Source organism: Nilaparvata lugens, chromosome 13, assembly GCF_014356525.2.
Source record: "Nilaparvata lugens isolate BPH chromosome 13, ASM1435652v1, whole genome shotgun sequence".
Lineage (NCBI taxonomy): Eukaryota > Metazoa > Arthropoda > Insecta > Hemiptera > Delphacidae > Nilaparvata > Nilaparvata lugens.
Window position 1 is genome coordinate 18843994 of NC_052516.1, and position 14966 is coordinate 18858959.

General features: G+C 32.8%; 2 protein-coding genes across 4 annotated transcripts; one reads left to right on the forward strand and one right to left on the reverse strand.

Moving 5' to 3' along the window:
* Positions 1-722: 722 nt before the first annotated feature.
* On the forward strand, positions 723-13230 carry LOC111044031 (zinc finger protein 569-like). 3 transcript variants are annotated; one of them, XM_039439970.1, is made up of 3 exons: positions 723-3468; positions 5060-5166; positions 7367-7486. In XM_039439970.1, exons 1-2 carry the CDS (start codon positions 974-976, stop codon positions 5100-5102), a joined length of 2538 nt encoding a protein of 845 aa, XP_039295904.1. In that variant the 5' UTR covers positions 723-973; the 3' UTR covers positions 5103-5166; positions 7367-7486. The 3 variants fall into 3 exon arrangements, 2 of the variants coding, with proteins under 2 accessions (XP_039295904.1, XP_039295903.1); XR_005572791.1 differs by lacking the exon at positions 7367-7486 and adding an exon at positions 12877-13230 and having other exon boundaries at positions 724-1019; XM_039439969.1 differs by lacking the exon at positions 7367-7486 and adding an exon at positions 12877-13230 and having other exon boundaries at positions 724-3468.
* LOC120354042 (pickpocket protein 28-like) lies at positions 6414-8384 on the reverse strand. The gene has a single exon (XM_039439971.1). It carries the CDS (start codon positions 8355-8357, stop codon positions 6693-6695), a length of 1665 nt encoding a protein of 554 aa, XP_039295905.1. The 5' UTR covers positions 8358-8384; the 3' UTR covers positions 6414-6692.
* Positions 13231-14966: the final 1736 nt, after the last annotated feature.

Below are 14966 nucleotides of genomic sequence, written 5' to 3' on the forward strand. Positions count from 1 at the left end.
GGTTTATCAAGATTTTTTAAGGGTTAATCTGAAATTATAATAGTATAACATTGTCTACTAACGCTTTTCCAGCTTATTAACTTTTTCGTGTCACGTTTTTAGATTCATGAAAAACTTTCAACTTCATTTTATTCATAAAAGATAAATGAACTTGAAATATTTAACAACATCATTAGAATCGGTGATTCATTCGCTATAAGTATGGATAATTTTAAAGTTCTAGGTCAATCTTGAGGAGATTAAACGACGATATATTTGAAGATACAGTGAATAAACTGTATGCTCAATGTGGTTACTCTAGAACATTTTACTACACGTGACGTCACGCTGGCGTTCCCCCCACCACTTTGAATCATACACCTGTGAGTGATCAACCTTTTGTCTACTAACGTTGGCTCAGAGCCACAGCCGTTGCCGAGTGCCCAAGCTGAGCCACTGTATACATACAGAACGGAAACTTGGCTATACCCTGACGCCAAAATCCGTCATCTTGTTAGAAAGCGCCGCATTGTAATAGTATTAATGGTAGGTTCGGATCCCTTTAATGATCCGGATCAATTGATCTCATTCACTGCCACGAGCCAATCAGAAGATCAGGATTGGAACTTCCCAAGGTCACGTGACGTGTTTAATATTGGCATCATGTAAAAAGCATTGGTTGGATAGGCGTTTGATTACAAGTTTCCTTTCTGTACGTATTCTGTGGCTGAGCTGCTGTTCAAATTCAAATTTTAATATTATCGGGTATATCGGCCTTATCGGATGAGGCAGATTAAGGCTTATCCGTAGCCGTAGGTTTACAGGTTTAGATATAACTTACGAATCTTTTTGCAAAAACTTTGTAAAATCATTTCCATTATTTAACTCTAGAAGTCATTCATCAGTTACCGTATCATAATTTTTTACAACGATTTGAGTATGTGCTTATAATATAAATTGAGCTGTTAATAGTTTGACGTTGTACAGTTGAACTATGTCAGACGAAACTGAAATTATTTGTAGGCTATGTGGACTTTCGTGTAAGCAATGTTTTAATATTTTTGATAAGCTAACTTGTGTAAATAAGTTACAATATAAAATTGAACAATTATTAGATATAGCTGTTGGTGAAAGTGATAATTTGCCTCATTCTGTGTGTGTACCTTGTGTGACTAAACTTGATAGTATGTGGTGTTTCAAGAATAATTGCCATCAAGTGCAAATTAAACTTAGAAGAATAAGAGGTTTTGATGAATCAAATAATGCTAATTGCAAAAGCCTGCAATCTAAAATTGATGGTGAGTTTTTGAATCCAGACAATTTGAGATATGAAAACATCTTATCTACAAGTTTGCCTTTGCAAACTTCTGCTTCCAATCGGTTAACTTTTTGTGATTTATTGATAAAGTTTGAGAACGTTGATGATTACTCAGATGATGTGGGTAAGCTAAACCAAATATCTACTCATCCTAGTGCTTTAGTATCAGTTGATGTGGATGAAGATTGTAATGATCAAAAAAGTGTTAAACCTGAGCCACAAAGCTTCTCACATTTAGACTATGATAATGGGTGGAATATGGAAGACAACTCAATGTCTATGATATATGAAGAACATGAATATCCTAATGTGGAATGCAGCGTCCACAAAGATGTGAATATTGAAAGCATGTCTTGTGATGATTCCTCATGTAGTGATACTAACAGTCTGGATTCATCTAAAATTTCTTCCTCGGAGGATACAGATAATGATCCTACATATGACCCTACATATGATGATGATAAAAATGTGCAGCCCTTTAAAACACACAATTACAGGATAGAAACGAACGGAAAATCTGACCTTTTGTGCAATAGAATTCCCTATCTGCTTGTCGAGTCTCACATTGGTTCCAAAAATATGGTATTCATTATTTCCCCTGATCCATCAAAATTCAATGCTGAGAATGATGATGTAATTGATACTGATAAATTATATCTCACGCCCAAGACAATTAATTTAAACGATTCTAATTTCATTCCAACACTGATTAAATGGCTGAATAATCTTTTGGAAGGCAAAATATCATCAATGCCCTATTATCTTGGCTGGAAAGATAGCAAAAATCAGTTTACTATAGGGTTCAAATGCATTTTATGTAAACAAATTCTTCCTAGGAAAAAACAGAGTGTGATGAATCATTTAGCAGATCATCTTTTGTGGATTTGTCCAGTTTGTGGCAAATTTTATAGATGTGAGAATCTCTTTAAAAATCATTTATCTAAACATTCATCTCCTTCCTTTGAATGTGCAACATGCAGTGAGAGTCTTGGTAGTGATTTTGAAAAATACAAACTGCACAAACGTGGTCATTATAAGTTCAGTTGTCCAACTTGCAAGTTTCATTGTTCTAGTGAAAAAATGTGGTCAAAGCACTTGATGAAGGATCGGAAAAATGTCGAACTAAGCTCTTTGGATTGCAGTTTGTTTTATGAGAGCTTTGACGAACTACGCCATCATGTTTCGGAGCTTGCAACTCTGGAAGGTTATGTTTGTGGCGCATGTGGAATGGCCTATCATTGCGAGGAATATCTGAAAACGCATATGAAAGTTCATGGTTTGGAGCATGGGAATAATAATTCTTGTGACAAAAGTTTTGAAAACAATGACTCCAAATTTCTAGTGAAACTTGATTACCTCAAAAACTCTAGCAAAGAGGAACATTATGATAAATTGAAAAAAATACTGGTCAATGAAACTGATGTGAAGGAATTTCAAACCTCTTCTATGGCACTAGGTGGCAAAGTTTCTACTGCATTTATTTGCTTCAAATGCTATAGTTGCGTCAAAACTGAAAAGCAATTTAGACTACATATTGAAAGCCATTTGTTGATGACTTGTAGTAAGTGCAAGAAGTGTTATAATCAGATAAAGACTTTTACAGGTCATTTTCGAAAGTGCTCTTTTGAGACAAGAAAGTGTGTGCTCTGCAAAAATGATATATGGCTCAATACCCGTGAAAAGTTTATCGAGCATCTATCTCTGCATAAGAAGAAGAAGATTTGCATCTATTGTCAGGTGATTGAAGAAAACCCATATAAGCTTGAGCGACATATCAAATCTTCACATCGTGGTCCGAAATCTTGGTTCTGTGACATTTGTAATGAATCAGTGATTGCATCATGCAAAACTCTACGTTCTTCTAAATTCAAACATATGCAAGTTGAACATCCTGCCGTTAAGGAAGATTACACCTGTACTTATTGCAGTAGGAAATATCGCTCCAAAGAGTATCTTATTCATCACATTCAGAAGCACATGGCTGAGAAGAGCTTCAAGTGTGAGATTTGTAAAAAATCTTTCATCCAGTTGGGTCTTTTGAAGAAGCACCTGAAAGACATGCATCCTGATTCAAACCGCAAGTGTCAAGTGTGTGGCAAGCAGTTCAAGTATTTTGCAACATATAGCACTCATATGAGCAAGGCACACACAACTAACAAAGGTGCTAGCAGGTAAACTATCTTTTTCAACTTCAGTATAATCTTAAGGCTGTGCAAAGGCTAAAAATAATCTTTGTACTGGTGATATTTTTCAAAGTTTTTCGATTTGTATATCATCAAGCTATCAAAATGAATAAGTTTTCTCAGGAAAACATTTTTTCCGGTCGTTACTTTTTGAAATATGAGCGCCTAAAGTTTAAATTTTTGGGGCAGAACATTTCAAATTCGGTAATAGATAAATCCATGAGATTTGGAGAAAAAATTCTCCATGGTATTGTTGATTGACTGAAACAAAAAATCTCTGGAAATATCAATTTTTGAGAAAGTTATTCAATTTACTAAAACTGACCTCTCAAGATTTTTGAGAAAGTTGTTCAATTTACTAAAATAACTCTCTCAAAAATTGATGTTTTCAAAAGATTTTTGTTTCATTCAATCAATAATACCATGAAAAATGTATCTTCCAAATCTCATTGATTTATCTCTTACCGAATTTGGAATGTTCTGTCCCAAAAATTAAAACCTTAGGCGCTCATATCTCAAAAAGTTTGTGATGATCGGAAAAAAATGTTTTCCTGAGAAACCTTTTTTATTTTTTTGATAGCCTTTTTCGGTCATTTTTTTATGAAAGAAATCATAAATTTCCTTAAGTTCCCATAAATTCCCGGGAATTTATGATTTTTGGGAATATTTCCATTAAATTCCCTGGGAATATTTCCTTGATCTTAAATTCCAGGGAATTTTACATCTCTACCTGTATCACCTTTTAATAGCTAATATTGTGTTTGCAATATCATAGACCAATTTCACATCACCTCTGATAACCATGTTGAATTTATTGATATGAAAGTGGATGTTCCACCTTTACATTTCTATTTTTCAACTACATTCTGTAACTGAGTACAGGTATAAGTCGGTGAAATAAACATTGAGAATATATTTTCAAAATTCATCTCAAAACTCAAATTTTACAATTATCAGACATCCATCATTCTCCTCCACTGTGCTGAAGAAGGAATACAGTTCCTGAAAATAATTTGAAAAAAATAATTTGATTATCTTAATTATTAAGATAATTATAATTTATCTTAATAATTTTCTAAACTAAGTTACTTCAATTATTGAAGTAACTGAGTTTAGAAAATTGGTTTGATATCTAGGCTAGTCGACCATTAAATTTCGTGGAAAATTTATTCCATGTATATTATACACAATTATTTTCAAATTGATGACTACTTAATGTTTTATGAATGATGGTTTCTTAATTGAAAAATAATAAAAATTTAATTATTTTGAAAGAAAAGATTCTCTCTTTATCTTCGTGAGGAAAAGATTAATTCAAATACTAAATGTCTTATGTATATCCATATCATGTTGATGACTGTTTGATGAATACCAAGACTCATTGTTTTAAAATAAAAGAATGAAAGCTTTTTGCCTCAAAATTTATTAGTTGAAAATTATGTTTCTTAATGTGTATTCAATTCTGCATAATTAAAATATTGTTTAGATGTTGCTTGCGATGTAATAAAAATAGGCTATAAACTTGTGATTAGTTACTTTTAGAAATTCTATTTAATTTGATTTTATTTATTTTTTACAGGAAGACTGGGAAGATTGGGAAAACATCAAATCGCAAACTTTGAACGTTTGCTGAGAGTCTGTGCCAATCATGAATCCTAATCATCCTATCCCGGAATAAATTATCTTGTAAGTAACTTTATGAAAAAACTTTTTTTAAGTTTAAAAAAGATACTATGGGATTATTTTTTAACTTTAAAACATTTATATTTTCTCGGTTCGCTGTTATTAATATGCAGGAATTCGCCTGCGTCACATCTACTAGTATACAGCTGAAGATGTCTGTTGGTTTATATGTAAAACTATAGTTCTTTAATTGGGATACTGAAGGTGGAATTGGATATAATATCAATGTTCTCAAACATACTAGTCTAGTCAACATTCTTTCCATTTTGAGAATTGATTTCATACAGTATCAATCACTTCACTAACTTGACCACGCCATGAACAAATCAATATAACAACAAAATAATAAGACAAAATTACACACAAAATTTACAAGAATTATTCTGGGTTTTCTGAAAAAGGTGCCCATAAGTCAGGGCGTGATTCCTCACATTAAAAGAAGAAAAAAAGTTCTAATTAACATAGGCCCGAAAATGCTTGGTTACCAAGTTATACAGGGTGGAAGATTTCAGTTTCCCTGACGAAACGAAGCCCTACGTGTATTTATTGGCTGTTAATATTAAGATGTACAATTCAGCGTACTCTATGTAAAATGAACTGATAATTGAATAAAACCGTTTCCAGACCTGTAGCTACAGTAATTTTTAAGATATGCAAAAACTTGGTCCCGAAAAACAAGTTCCTCTAAGGTTTAAAGCAGATTTACTATGTTATGTACAATACACACAAAATATATTTTTACAGAAATTGTAGAAAATTTAATTTCGAAGAGAAAGATGTAGAATAAGTCTATAATAGACAAACGCAACCTTGAAAGAATAATTCTTAATTACATACAAAACGCATGAAAAATAGAGAGCTTAACAGATTTTGTCTATCTGTCTATTCTACATCTTCATCTACTTCAAACCTTTAAGGAACTTGTTTTTCGGGACCAAGTTTCGCGTATTTTGTCACATATCTTAAAAACTACTATAGCTACAGGTCTAGAAACGGTTTTATTCAATTTTCAGTTCACTTTACATAAATTACGCTAAATTGTACATCTTATTAACAGCAAACAAATACCTTTAGGGCTTCGTTTCGGCAGGGGAACTGAAATTCAGACGAAATCTTCCACTCTGTATAACTTGGTAACTAAGCATTTTCGGACCTATGTTAATTGATACATTTTTTCTTCTTTTGATGATAGGAATCACGCCCTGACTTATGAACACCTTTTTACAGTACACTCTGTATAGAAATATGAATGCGAAATAGCTCTGATTCGTTTATTCACTCGTACTCATTCATAATCAACAGAACTTAAAATCTACTGAACCGAATACGTTCAAATTAGGCCTTCTAGAAGCGCACTAAAAACGTATTTTTTTAAATCTCCAAAATACACCCAAAATCTACGATTTTCCAGCGTTTTTCTCAGCCTTTTTATGAATCAATCGACAAATTGAGTGAATAAGATGTGATTTGAACATCCTTCTTGGAAGCATGCAGGCTTATTGAAATGTTTTATTCAAGTTGAGTTCTCATCAAGTATGTAGTGAATCAATCATCAACTGTATCTTCCGTTTTAGATAATCAATAGCAAACAACAAAATGTAGTAGAACATTTCAGCTATAGTCATTATACTTATGCCTAGAAATGTATCCAAGTAGAAAACGGTGGAGTCCATCATCTCATAGTTATTGTATGTGAAAGTGCGAACTTTAGGATGGAGAACGATGTCCCTGAATACAATTTCAATAGCGCGTTTATTATAATATTTAGACTTGAATGGACGAATCCCTCCTCCCAACAACCCTGCCATAATAATCAACCCTTGTGGCGGTCCACTAACTTTATTTTGAAATAATTCATAAGATAGCACCTTGTAGTCCGTGTAGTTACAAGATGGCAAACAGTCACAAGAGTCTACAAATGTCCTTTCACCCGTGTCGTAATGAGTGGCTTTGGCAACATCCAACACACACGAGCTGTGTTCATCAGAGCAAATGTATGTTGATTCGTTGTGCGGCATAAAAAACAGGACACATCCACATTCTCTCAATGCTCTTTTGGTAGAGCACTCCATTAAACAGTTTTGTCGAGTATAATATTGAAAAAAGTCCAATGTTCTCTCCGTTGTGTTGTAGCATTGTTTGGTATATGGAACTTTGTACAGAAAATCGTTTTCATCTACAGGATATTTCATGATTTGTTCAGGTTCTATATGAATGCGAGAGCCTTTTGATAAATGGAGACGATGCCATCTCATAAATGGATTCGGAACTTCCCAAGGATTGTGGATTGTGAACCGAAGTGAATTGTCTCTGCCAATAAAATAGTCTCCAAAACTAAGTTTGTCATCATAATCATATTTGATTTCATAGCTCATGAGTGATTGATTCAGTGGCATCAAGGTAGGGTACTTGTTTGGTTGAAGAACGAGGGGGGAACTCGATGTCCGATTCTCTGTAAATGATGGAAATCCATGGATTGTATCAGTAACCCAATCGCCCTTTTTTGTGTCACGTTCCATTAAATCATTGCGTAAAAAATTACGTACTACATGCTTCCTGTAAATCTTTGAAAGTGGAATCATGTTGCTGGTCAGACAGTGTCCCCTGAACATGAAAGTAGAACTTTTTGAGAATTTATTTCCAAAAGCTGATTCAATAGATAATCTCCCAGGCTTTGAGGCATCATGGAAAAACTGTTCGAGAATTGAATCAGCTATAACAAACCGTTTTTCACTTTTATTTGTGTATTTTTCAGTGGAATGTGAAAATGAGAACTTTTCATCAAATGCTTCCCCAGACATACCTAAAATATCTACTATTTTGTATATCTCATCACTATAATGTTTTTTCAAGAAATTTCTAAAAATATAAAATGAAGTACTTCTAATAGGGCCACAGATTGTTAGAGCAGGAATAGGTAGGGTAGAGATGCTTTGAGGAGTATTTGCCAGTTCTATCTTCATGGGAGATTCTTTCCATTTCTTCATTTTTATTGTGTATATTGTAAACAATGAAATAACAAAACCGATGACGACTATGCACCAGTAAGCACGCTTGATCCAGTGTTGGTTACCACCAAAAATGTATTTCACCCCATGTAATGAAGTGTTCTCCACAAAGTTCTTGAAATGGGGATTCACTCTTTTCCTTCTTCTCATCTGTCTTTGATGTGGAGTTGAAGCCGCCTCTGGCATGAGTGCGATGAACACAACAAACAATATACACACAGTAGATGATAGATCACTCAATTGAATAGATATCCGCACAGGAACTAGGATATGGATCCTGCTACTTCAAACTGGAACACTTACTAGAATTTGCTATAACCTGGGCGTGGACCTGCAGCAGACTGCTAACAAAATTATTGATATTAAGACAGGGCAACTCCACTCACAATTTACTAATGGAAAGAAGCTAATCATAATCACCTTTCCCATTTCATTATTATTTTACAACAGAAATAATGTGATGGGTAATTTTGAACATGTAACTTTTTTTTCAAATAATTTACATCTCTGTAGGGATTCGCATGGAAAGGCTGACGTTTCAACAAGGCCACATTATCCAAATTGGATGAACTCAAAGTCATTCTGAGGTCGAACCAATTATTATAAGTTGATTGATTGTTCTACTAATTACAAAAAAAAGTATGACAAGCAGGAAAAAGGGGTTGGAGGAGGTGGTGGAGTAGGAGGAGGAGGAGAAGGAGGATGACGATTAGGAGGAAGATGTGTTACTCATTATATTTATTCCAGTCCTCAAGCAATACAAGAATATATGGAGTTCATATCGATTACTTATATATGATTTGATAATTTTTATACAATAAATCTACCATGTTCCAAATTTTGTGAGAATCATTGGAGCCGCTTTTGAGATCCAGTGACATACAATGTGGGTGAAAAGTCCAAGAACGGCTTAATATCTCATACACAGAGGTAATTTGACGGTGGGTGTGATTGGGGATCCTCTTCAAATTGAAAATACTACTTTACTATGACTTTGAAAATCTGGTCCGCCATCTTGGAACCGCCATGTTGAATGCAACTTTATTTTCTAAATAGGAAGGTGATCATGGGGTACATGATTTCGATACAGAATTTCAAGAAAAATTGAATGGCGAAAACCGCATATCGATATCTCAAACCGTTTAGAAGATATTCACATTATTAATCAATACCACTTATGCATTTCATTTCTGATATGCATGGTATTGATTAATAATGTGAATATCTTCTAAATGGTTTGAGATATCGATTTGCGGTTTCGCCATTCATTTTTTCTTGAAATTCTGTATCGAAATCATGTATCGCATGACCACCTTCCTATTTAAAAAAATTAAGTTGCATTCAAGATGGCGGACCAGATTTTTAAAGTCATAGAAAAGTAGTATTTTCAATTTGAGTATGATCCCCAATCACACTCATCATCAAATTACCTTTGTGTATGAGATATTAAGCCGTTCTCCGACTTTTTTCTCTCATTTCTGCTTTGAATAGTATTGATTAATAATATGAATATCTTCGAAACAGTTTGAGATATCGATATGCGGTTTTCGCCATTCATTTTTTCTTGAAATTCTGTATCGAAATCATGTATCGCATGACCAACTTCCTATTTAAAAAAAATTAAGTTGCATTCTACATGGCGGTTCCAAGATGGCGGACCAGATTTTCAAAGTCATAGTAAAGTAGTATTTTCAATATGAAGAGGATCCCCAATCACACCCACCGTCAAATTACCTCTGTGTATGAGATATTAAGCCGTTCTCTGACTTTTCACTTGCTCTGTATAAACAGAAATCGCTCCTTCAACAGTATTGGATACTTCCTCAAGATTGTATAAACTCATATACTTCTACAAAATGGTTTTACTTCTTGTGTAGTTGAGAAGTTGATGTGGTAATTAGGTATTCATATTAAATGAAAAGACTAGGAAATTGTCAAAAACCCAGTTTTTATTGAACATTAGAATGACCGGTTTCGATTGTTACAGTTACACCATTGTCAATCTCTGATAAACAACCGAAACCGGTCATTCTAATTTTCAATAAAATCTGTGATTTTTGACAATATTCATATTCATATTAAATAAAAAGAATGAGAAATTGTCAAGGTGCTATCAATGCAATTCAAATACAATTAAAACTCTTTGAAATAAATATGAGTTGCATGCTTGAGATAATTAATTACCTCCTCCCCCCACTATACCACCTCTTATCCTCCACCACATCTCATGTATAATACTCATTATTTTGCTGGTCATTTGTGTTCATTTTAGTAATGGATTAATTAATCAACTTCAAATTGATTTGACTTATTTATAGTGAGGTCCACGTTATAATGGCAGTGTTTGATAAGCAATGGTATTGTTATCCATGTCTATCATTCAACAAACCGGATATAGCTCTATCTCTTTCAAGCTATGATCTGTTGCCAGATTGTCTTTTAACAATGTAGAATATTAATAATTAATTTAAAAAATATTACATTTTAATACTATGAAATTATTGAAAACTATAATTACTTGTTTGTTAAAATATAATTGATTATTTTTAATGAGAATGAACAGTTGATATTAAGGCTTTGCAAATGCTAAAAATAAACTTTCTACTCGTGATATTTTTCCATTTTTTCGATTTGTATATCATCAAGCTATCAAAATGAAAAAGTTTTCTCAGGAAAACATATTTTTCCTGATCATTTCTTTTTGAGATATGTGCGCCTAAAGTTTAAATTTTTGGGACAGAACATTTCAAATTCGGTAAGAGATAAATCCATGAGATTCAGAGGATGGTATTGTTGATCCAGTAAAACAAAAATTTTCTGAAAATATCAAATTTTGAAAAAGTTATTCAATTTACCAAAAACAACTTAACTAAAAGTTATTTTTAATACATTTAATAACTATCTTAAAAACTGATATTTTCAGAAAATTTTTGTTCTAGACCAACATGGTGAATCTATCCTCTAAATCTCATGGATTTATCTCTTACCGAATTTGAAATGTTCTGTCCCAAAAATTCAAACTTCAGGCGCTCTTATCTCAAAAAGAAAAATCGAAAAAAGTGTTTTCCTGAGAAAACTTTTTTCATTTAGATAGCTTGATGATATACAAATCGAAAAACTTTGAAAAATATCACAATTAAAAAATTTATTTCTAGCCTTTGCACAGCCTTAAATAAATAAACCAGCCTTAAATAAATAATCCAGCTACCATCTTTAGAAGGCATTGACAAGACAGAGGATCGGCAACGTTGTTCTCCTAACTTTCTCCACTGCCATTATAACGTGGACCTCACTAAAGGAGTGAGTTCATCCAATTGGATGAATTGACTTATGGTGCATGATTTTGAACCGCCTTCACGAGCTGAGAAGAATGAAGTGCAGTACGATGAGATCCGAGCATTGTGTCAAAAGTTATAAGTGTTCAAAACTGTGATCCCTGAGGTGTCCTTATGCGAGCCTCTCCTCTAGGAAATACTGAAATGAAGTGCATCTAACGGGCGATTCTCATATAACATAATCTCATGAACTTATATCTTTGTGCGAATTATCAATGTGACGATAATTTAGTTATAGTGATAATGGAAGCTAAAAATTAGGTGTTTTTCACAATACAAGGAGCATTGTTGTCAGGTGTACCTAAAAATATATATGAGATAGAGCGTTCTACCTGATCTCAGATTGTAGAGCACAAAAATACGCCCAGAGGGATTTTGAATTATACATCTAAATGGTAACAATCGGAAGATATTGTTGATCAAAAACTAAAATTCATCAAACTTAATTTTTTTCTTTAAATTTCACTCATTTTTGAAAAATCTTAACTCAGTACTCATTAGAGATACAGAGTTTCGAATGATCTCATTCCATTCATAATTTTTTAATCTAAAAAAAGGCGAGAGCAAATTTTCTGACTGACTGGATTTGGCGTTTTCATATCTGAAAACTGGAAAATGAACCGAAAATACGAGGTTTTTGGGCCACTCTGTATCTAGCACATGAAGGAATTGGTTCAGGACTTCTCTCATGTATCCAAATAATATATATATATATATATATATATATATATATATATATATATATATATATATATATAATACAATATATATTGAGCTACAATATATATTGCAAGCACACCCCCTTTTTTATGTCTATATTGACTGGACTAAAAGGAAAGAATTGGCTTATACACGTATGGGATAGGAAATTCACGAATGACAAATCATCATAAATGAACTACTGGACTGGACTGATTAACTTGAAATTTTGCATATTGATTCTTAGTTTACCAAGGATGGTTATAGGCCTATTTTAAATTCTTCAAGATTTCAGTAGGTCAAGTTCTCAGTTTGTCAAGTTTTTAATTAGACCCTTGCGTAGCATGGGCTACCTGCTAGTTGTAGTATAAAATGAAAAGCACTTCTAAACAATTTATTTCATTTCAGAAAGAGAAAAGAGTTGAAACAGAGAGTATTAAATTTCTTATATTGTTTCTTACTTGGGTTTATTCCGTTCTATCCTGAATGAGCCCTATATTCAAGATTCAATATTTCTGCATATTTTGGTCATTTATGTGTATTTCTACTAGAATTATAAATTACAATTTACAAATATTGATTCAACTCTTTATCAGTGCTGCACTTATTGCTTTTTGACAGAAATGTTTTATATATTCCAATAACAAGTTACAATTCTTCTTTTTTTTCAGAGCCACATCTCAAATCTTTACTGGAGTTTTGCAAAGACCTAATTTAAAAATTGAACAAAAAAGAAAAATTAAATGATGTCAAAGATTTGCTCAATCTAGTATGTTTGCACCTATGTATTAATTTGTTACGTATTCTTCGTATCCTAAATTGATTTTGTTGTAATCTAATGAAGTTTTCTATTTTTCTATTTCATCATATTTGTGTAATGATAGTATTTTCGCACTTCTGTATTTGTTGATTCATGAATAAACCGCATATACGTCATATACTATAATGACGTATAAAGTTTTCTATTTTTCTATTTCATCCTATTTGTGGAATGATACGTTTTGTACTGATTAAAACTATTTCTATTCTTATATTTGTATATTTCTTCCTATTTGTGTATCATCACGTTGCATGTTAAATAAAATAAGTTTTATAATTGTTTTATTGTGCATTGTACAGAGGGGATCTGTTGAAAGTGTGGAACCGCTGAGTTGACACTTGTTGCAGCAATGAAAATAATTACAACCCCTACATTGAAGCTGCTATAACAATGAAAGGAAAACTTGGAATAGTGAAGTAATACATCATTTCAAAGAGAATTTAATGCTCTACAAATCTACGAGAAGCATAAGTTTCTATGATGCATTGTTGGAGAGTTATAAGCCATGAAAGAGCAAAACATTGGATAAAAACCTGTTATTTTAAAAATTAGACACCTATGCTTTAAGAGCGAATATCTCGGGAACTGTTGGGAATATCACAAAATTCCACTAACAAAAAGTGTAGAGAATTTATCAAGCTTCATTTTGGAATTGTTAGTTATGTCGGTTGAACGCATAGTTCTCAAGATACGCGCGTGGATGCAGGACGCTGAAAAATGCAACTTTTAAACCACCCTCATCCCCTTAGCACATGAGTTAGGAATAGGGACTCTTGATATGCAAGCTGCAAAGTCAAAAATTTTGTTTAAAATATTCCCTCCTCCAAATTCCTTTGTCAATTGGTCTATTGTTGCAAAAATGGAGATTTCACACTCATCACTAAAGCTGCTGCGAAAGGTCTAGGGAAATTCGTAAAAGTGTGAAATTATACATCAAATTGGAGAGAATTCGATGCTCTATAAGCTCATAATCAGTCATCGATTTTTAAAAAGTTATGAGAGAAAAAAATTGTGGCAAACGTGTTTTTCAAAAATGTCATATCTTCAAGAGCGGATCTCTCGATAACTAGAGGATATAAAAAAAATTGTACAATGAATATTGTAGGAAATTATGTAAGCTTCAATTTGTTATATGACAGTTAAGTACTTAGAATACATAGTTTTTGAGTTTTATGTGAGAAACCAAAAAATGGTACCTTTAAACAACCCCACACTCTTAGCACAAGGGGTTAGGGGTGTGGACTTTTGATATGTTTACCTTCTTACTACCCTTAAGAGAACTGCGGGGTCAAAAATTGTCTTCCCAACTTTTCCCTCTATAACCTTTCCTTGACTGGACTATCAAGTTAATAACTTTTTGTTATTAACTCCGGTGTAAACGCAGCTTTAGTGAGTGGCTTCATCACATAAAAATGAAGAGAAAAGTTCTAGTTAACATGCTTTGTTGTCTAGATAGTAATGGCGGAAGAAAAATTATTTTTCTTCGAATTTATTATCTTATAAATTAAAGGCGGCTTTTGAAGACACTAAAATGCTTCAAATAATTAATTCTTACTGGAAAAATATGTCGAAAAAATGTAATTTTTCAAATTCAAAATGGATATAACTAGAGTAATAATATTATTCTTTAACAATAATTATGATTAATATCGGGGCACCGAGCTTCGCTCCGGAGTACAAAAGCATAATTTCTTTGTATTTATTTATCTATTGATACACAGAACATAATTCTTTCAATTGATTGGGGAAGGGCCAAAACTATTTATTCGCCGAATTTTTATGTATACACATATACCTATATAAATACAGTAGTCAAAAACGTAGGTTATGTTTGAATTTAAGTCCAATTTTCAGTCCAAACATTTGAAAACAGAAAAGTTTGACAGACGACAAAATTATCATCTGTTTTTTCAATGTTTATCCGTCGATGTCCTTCGGCGA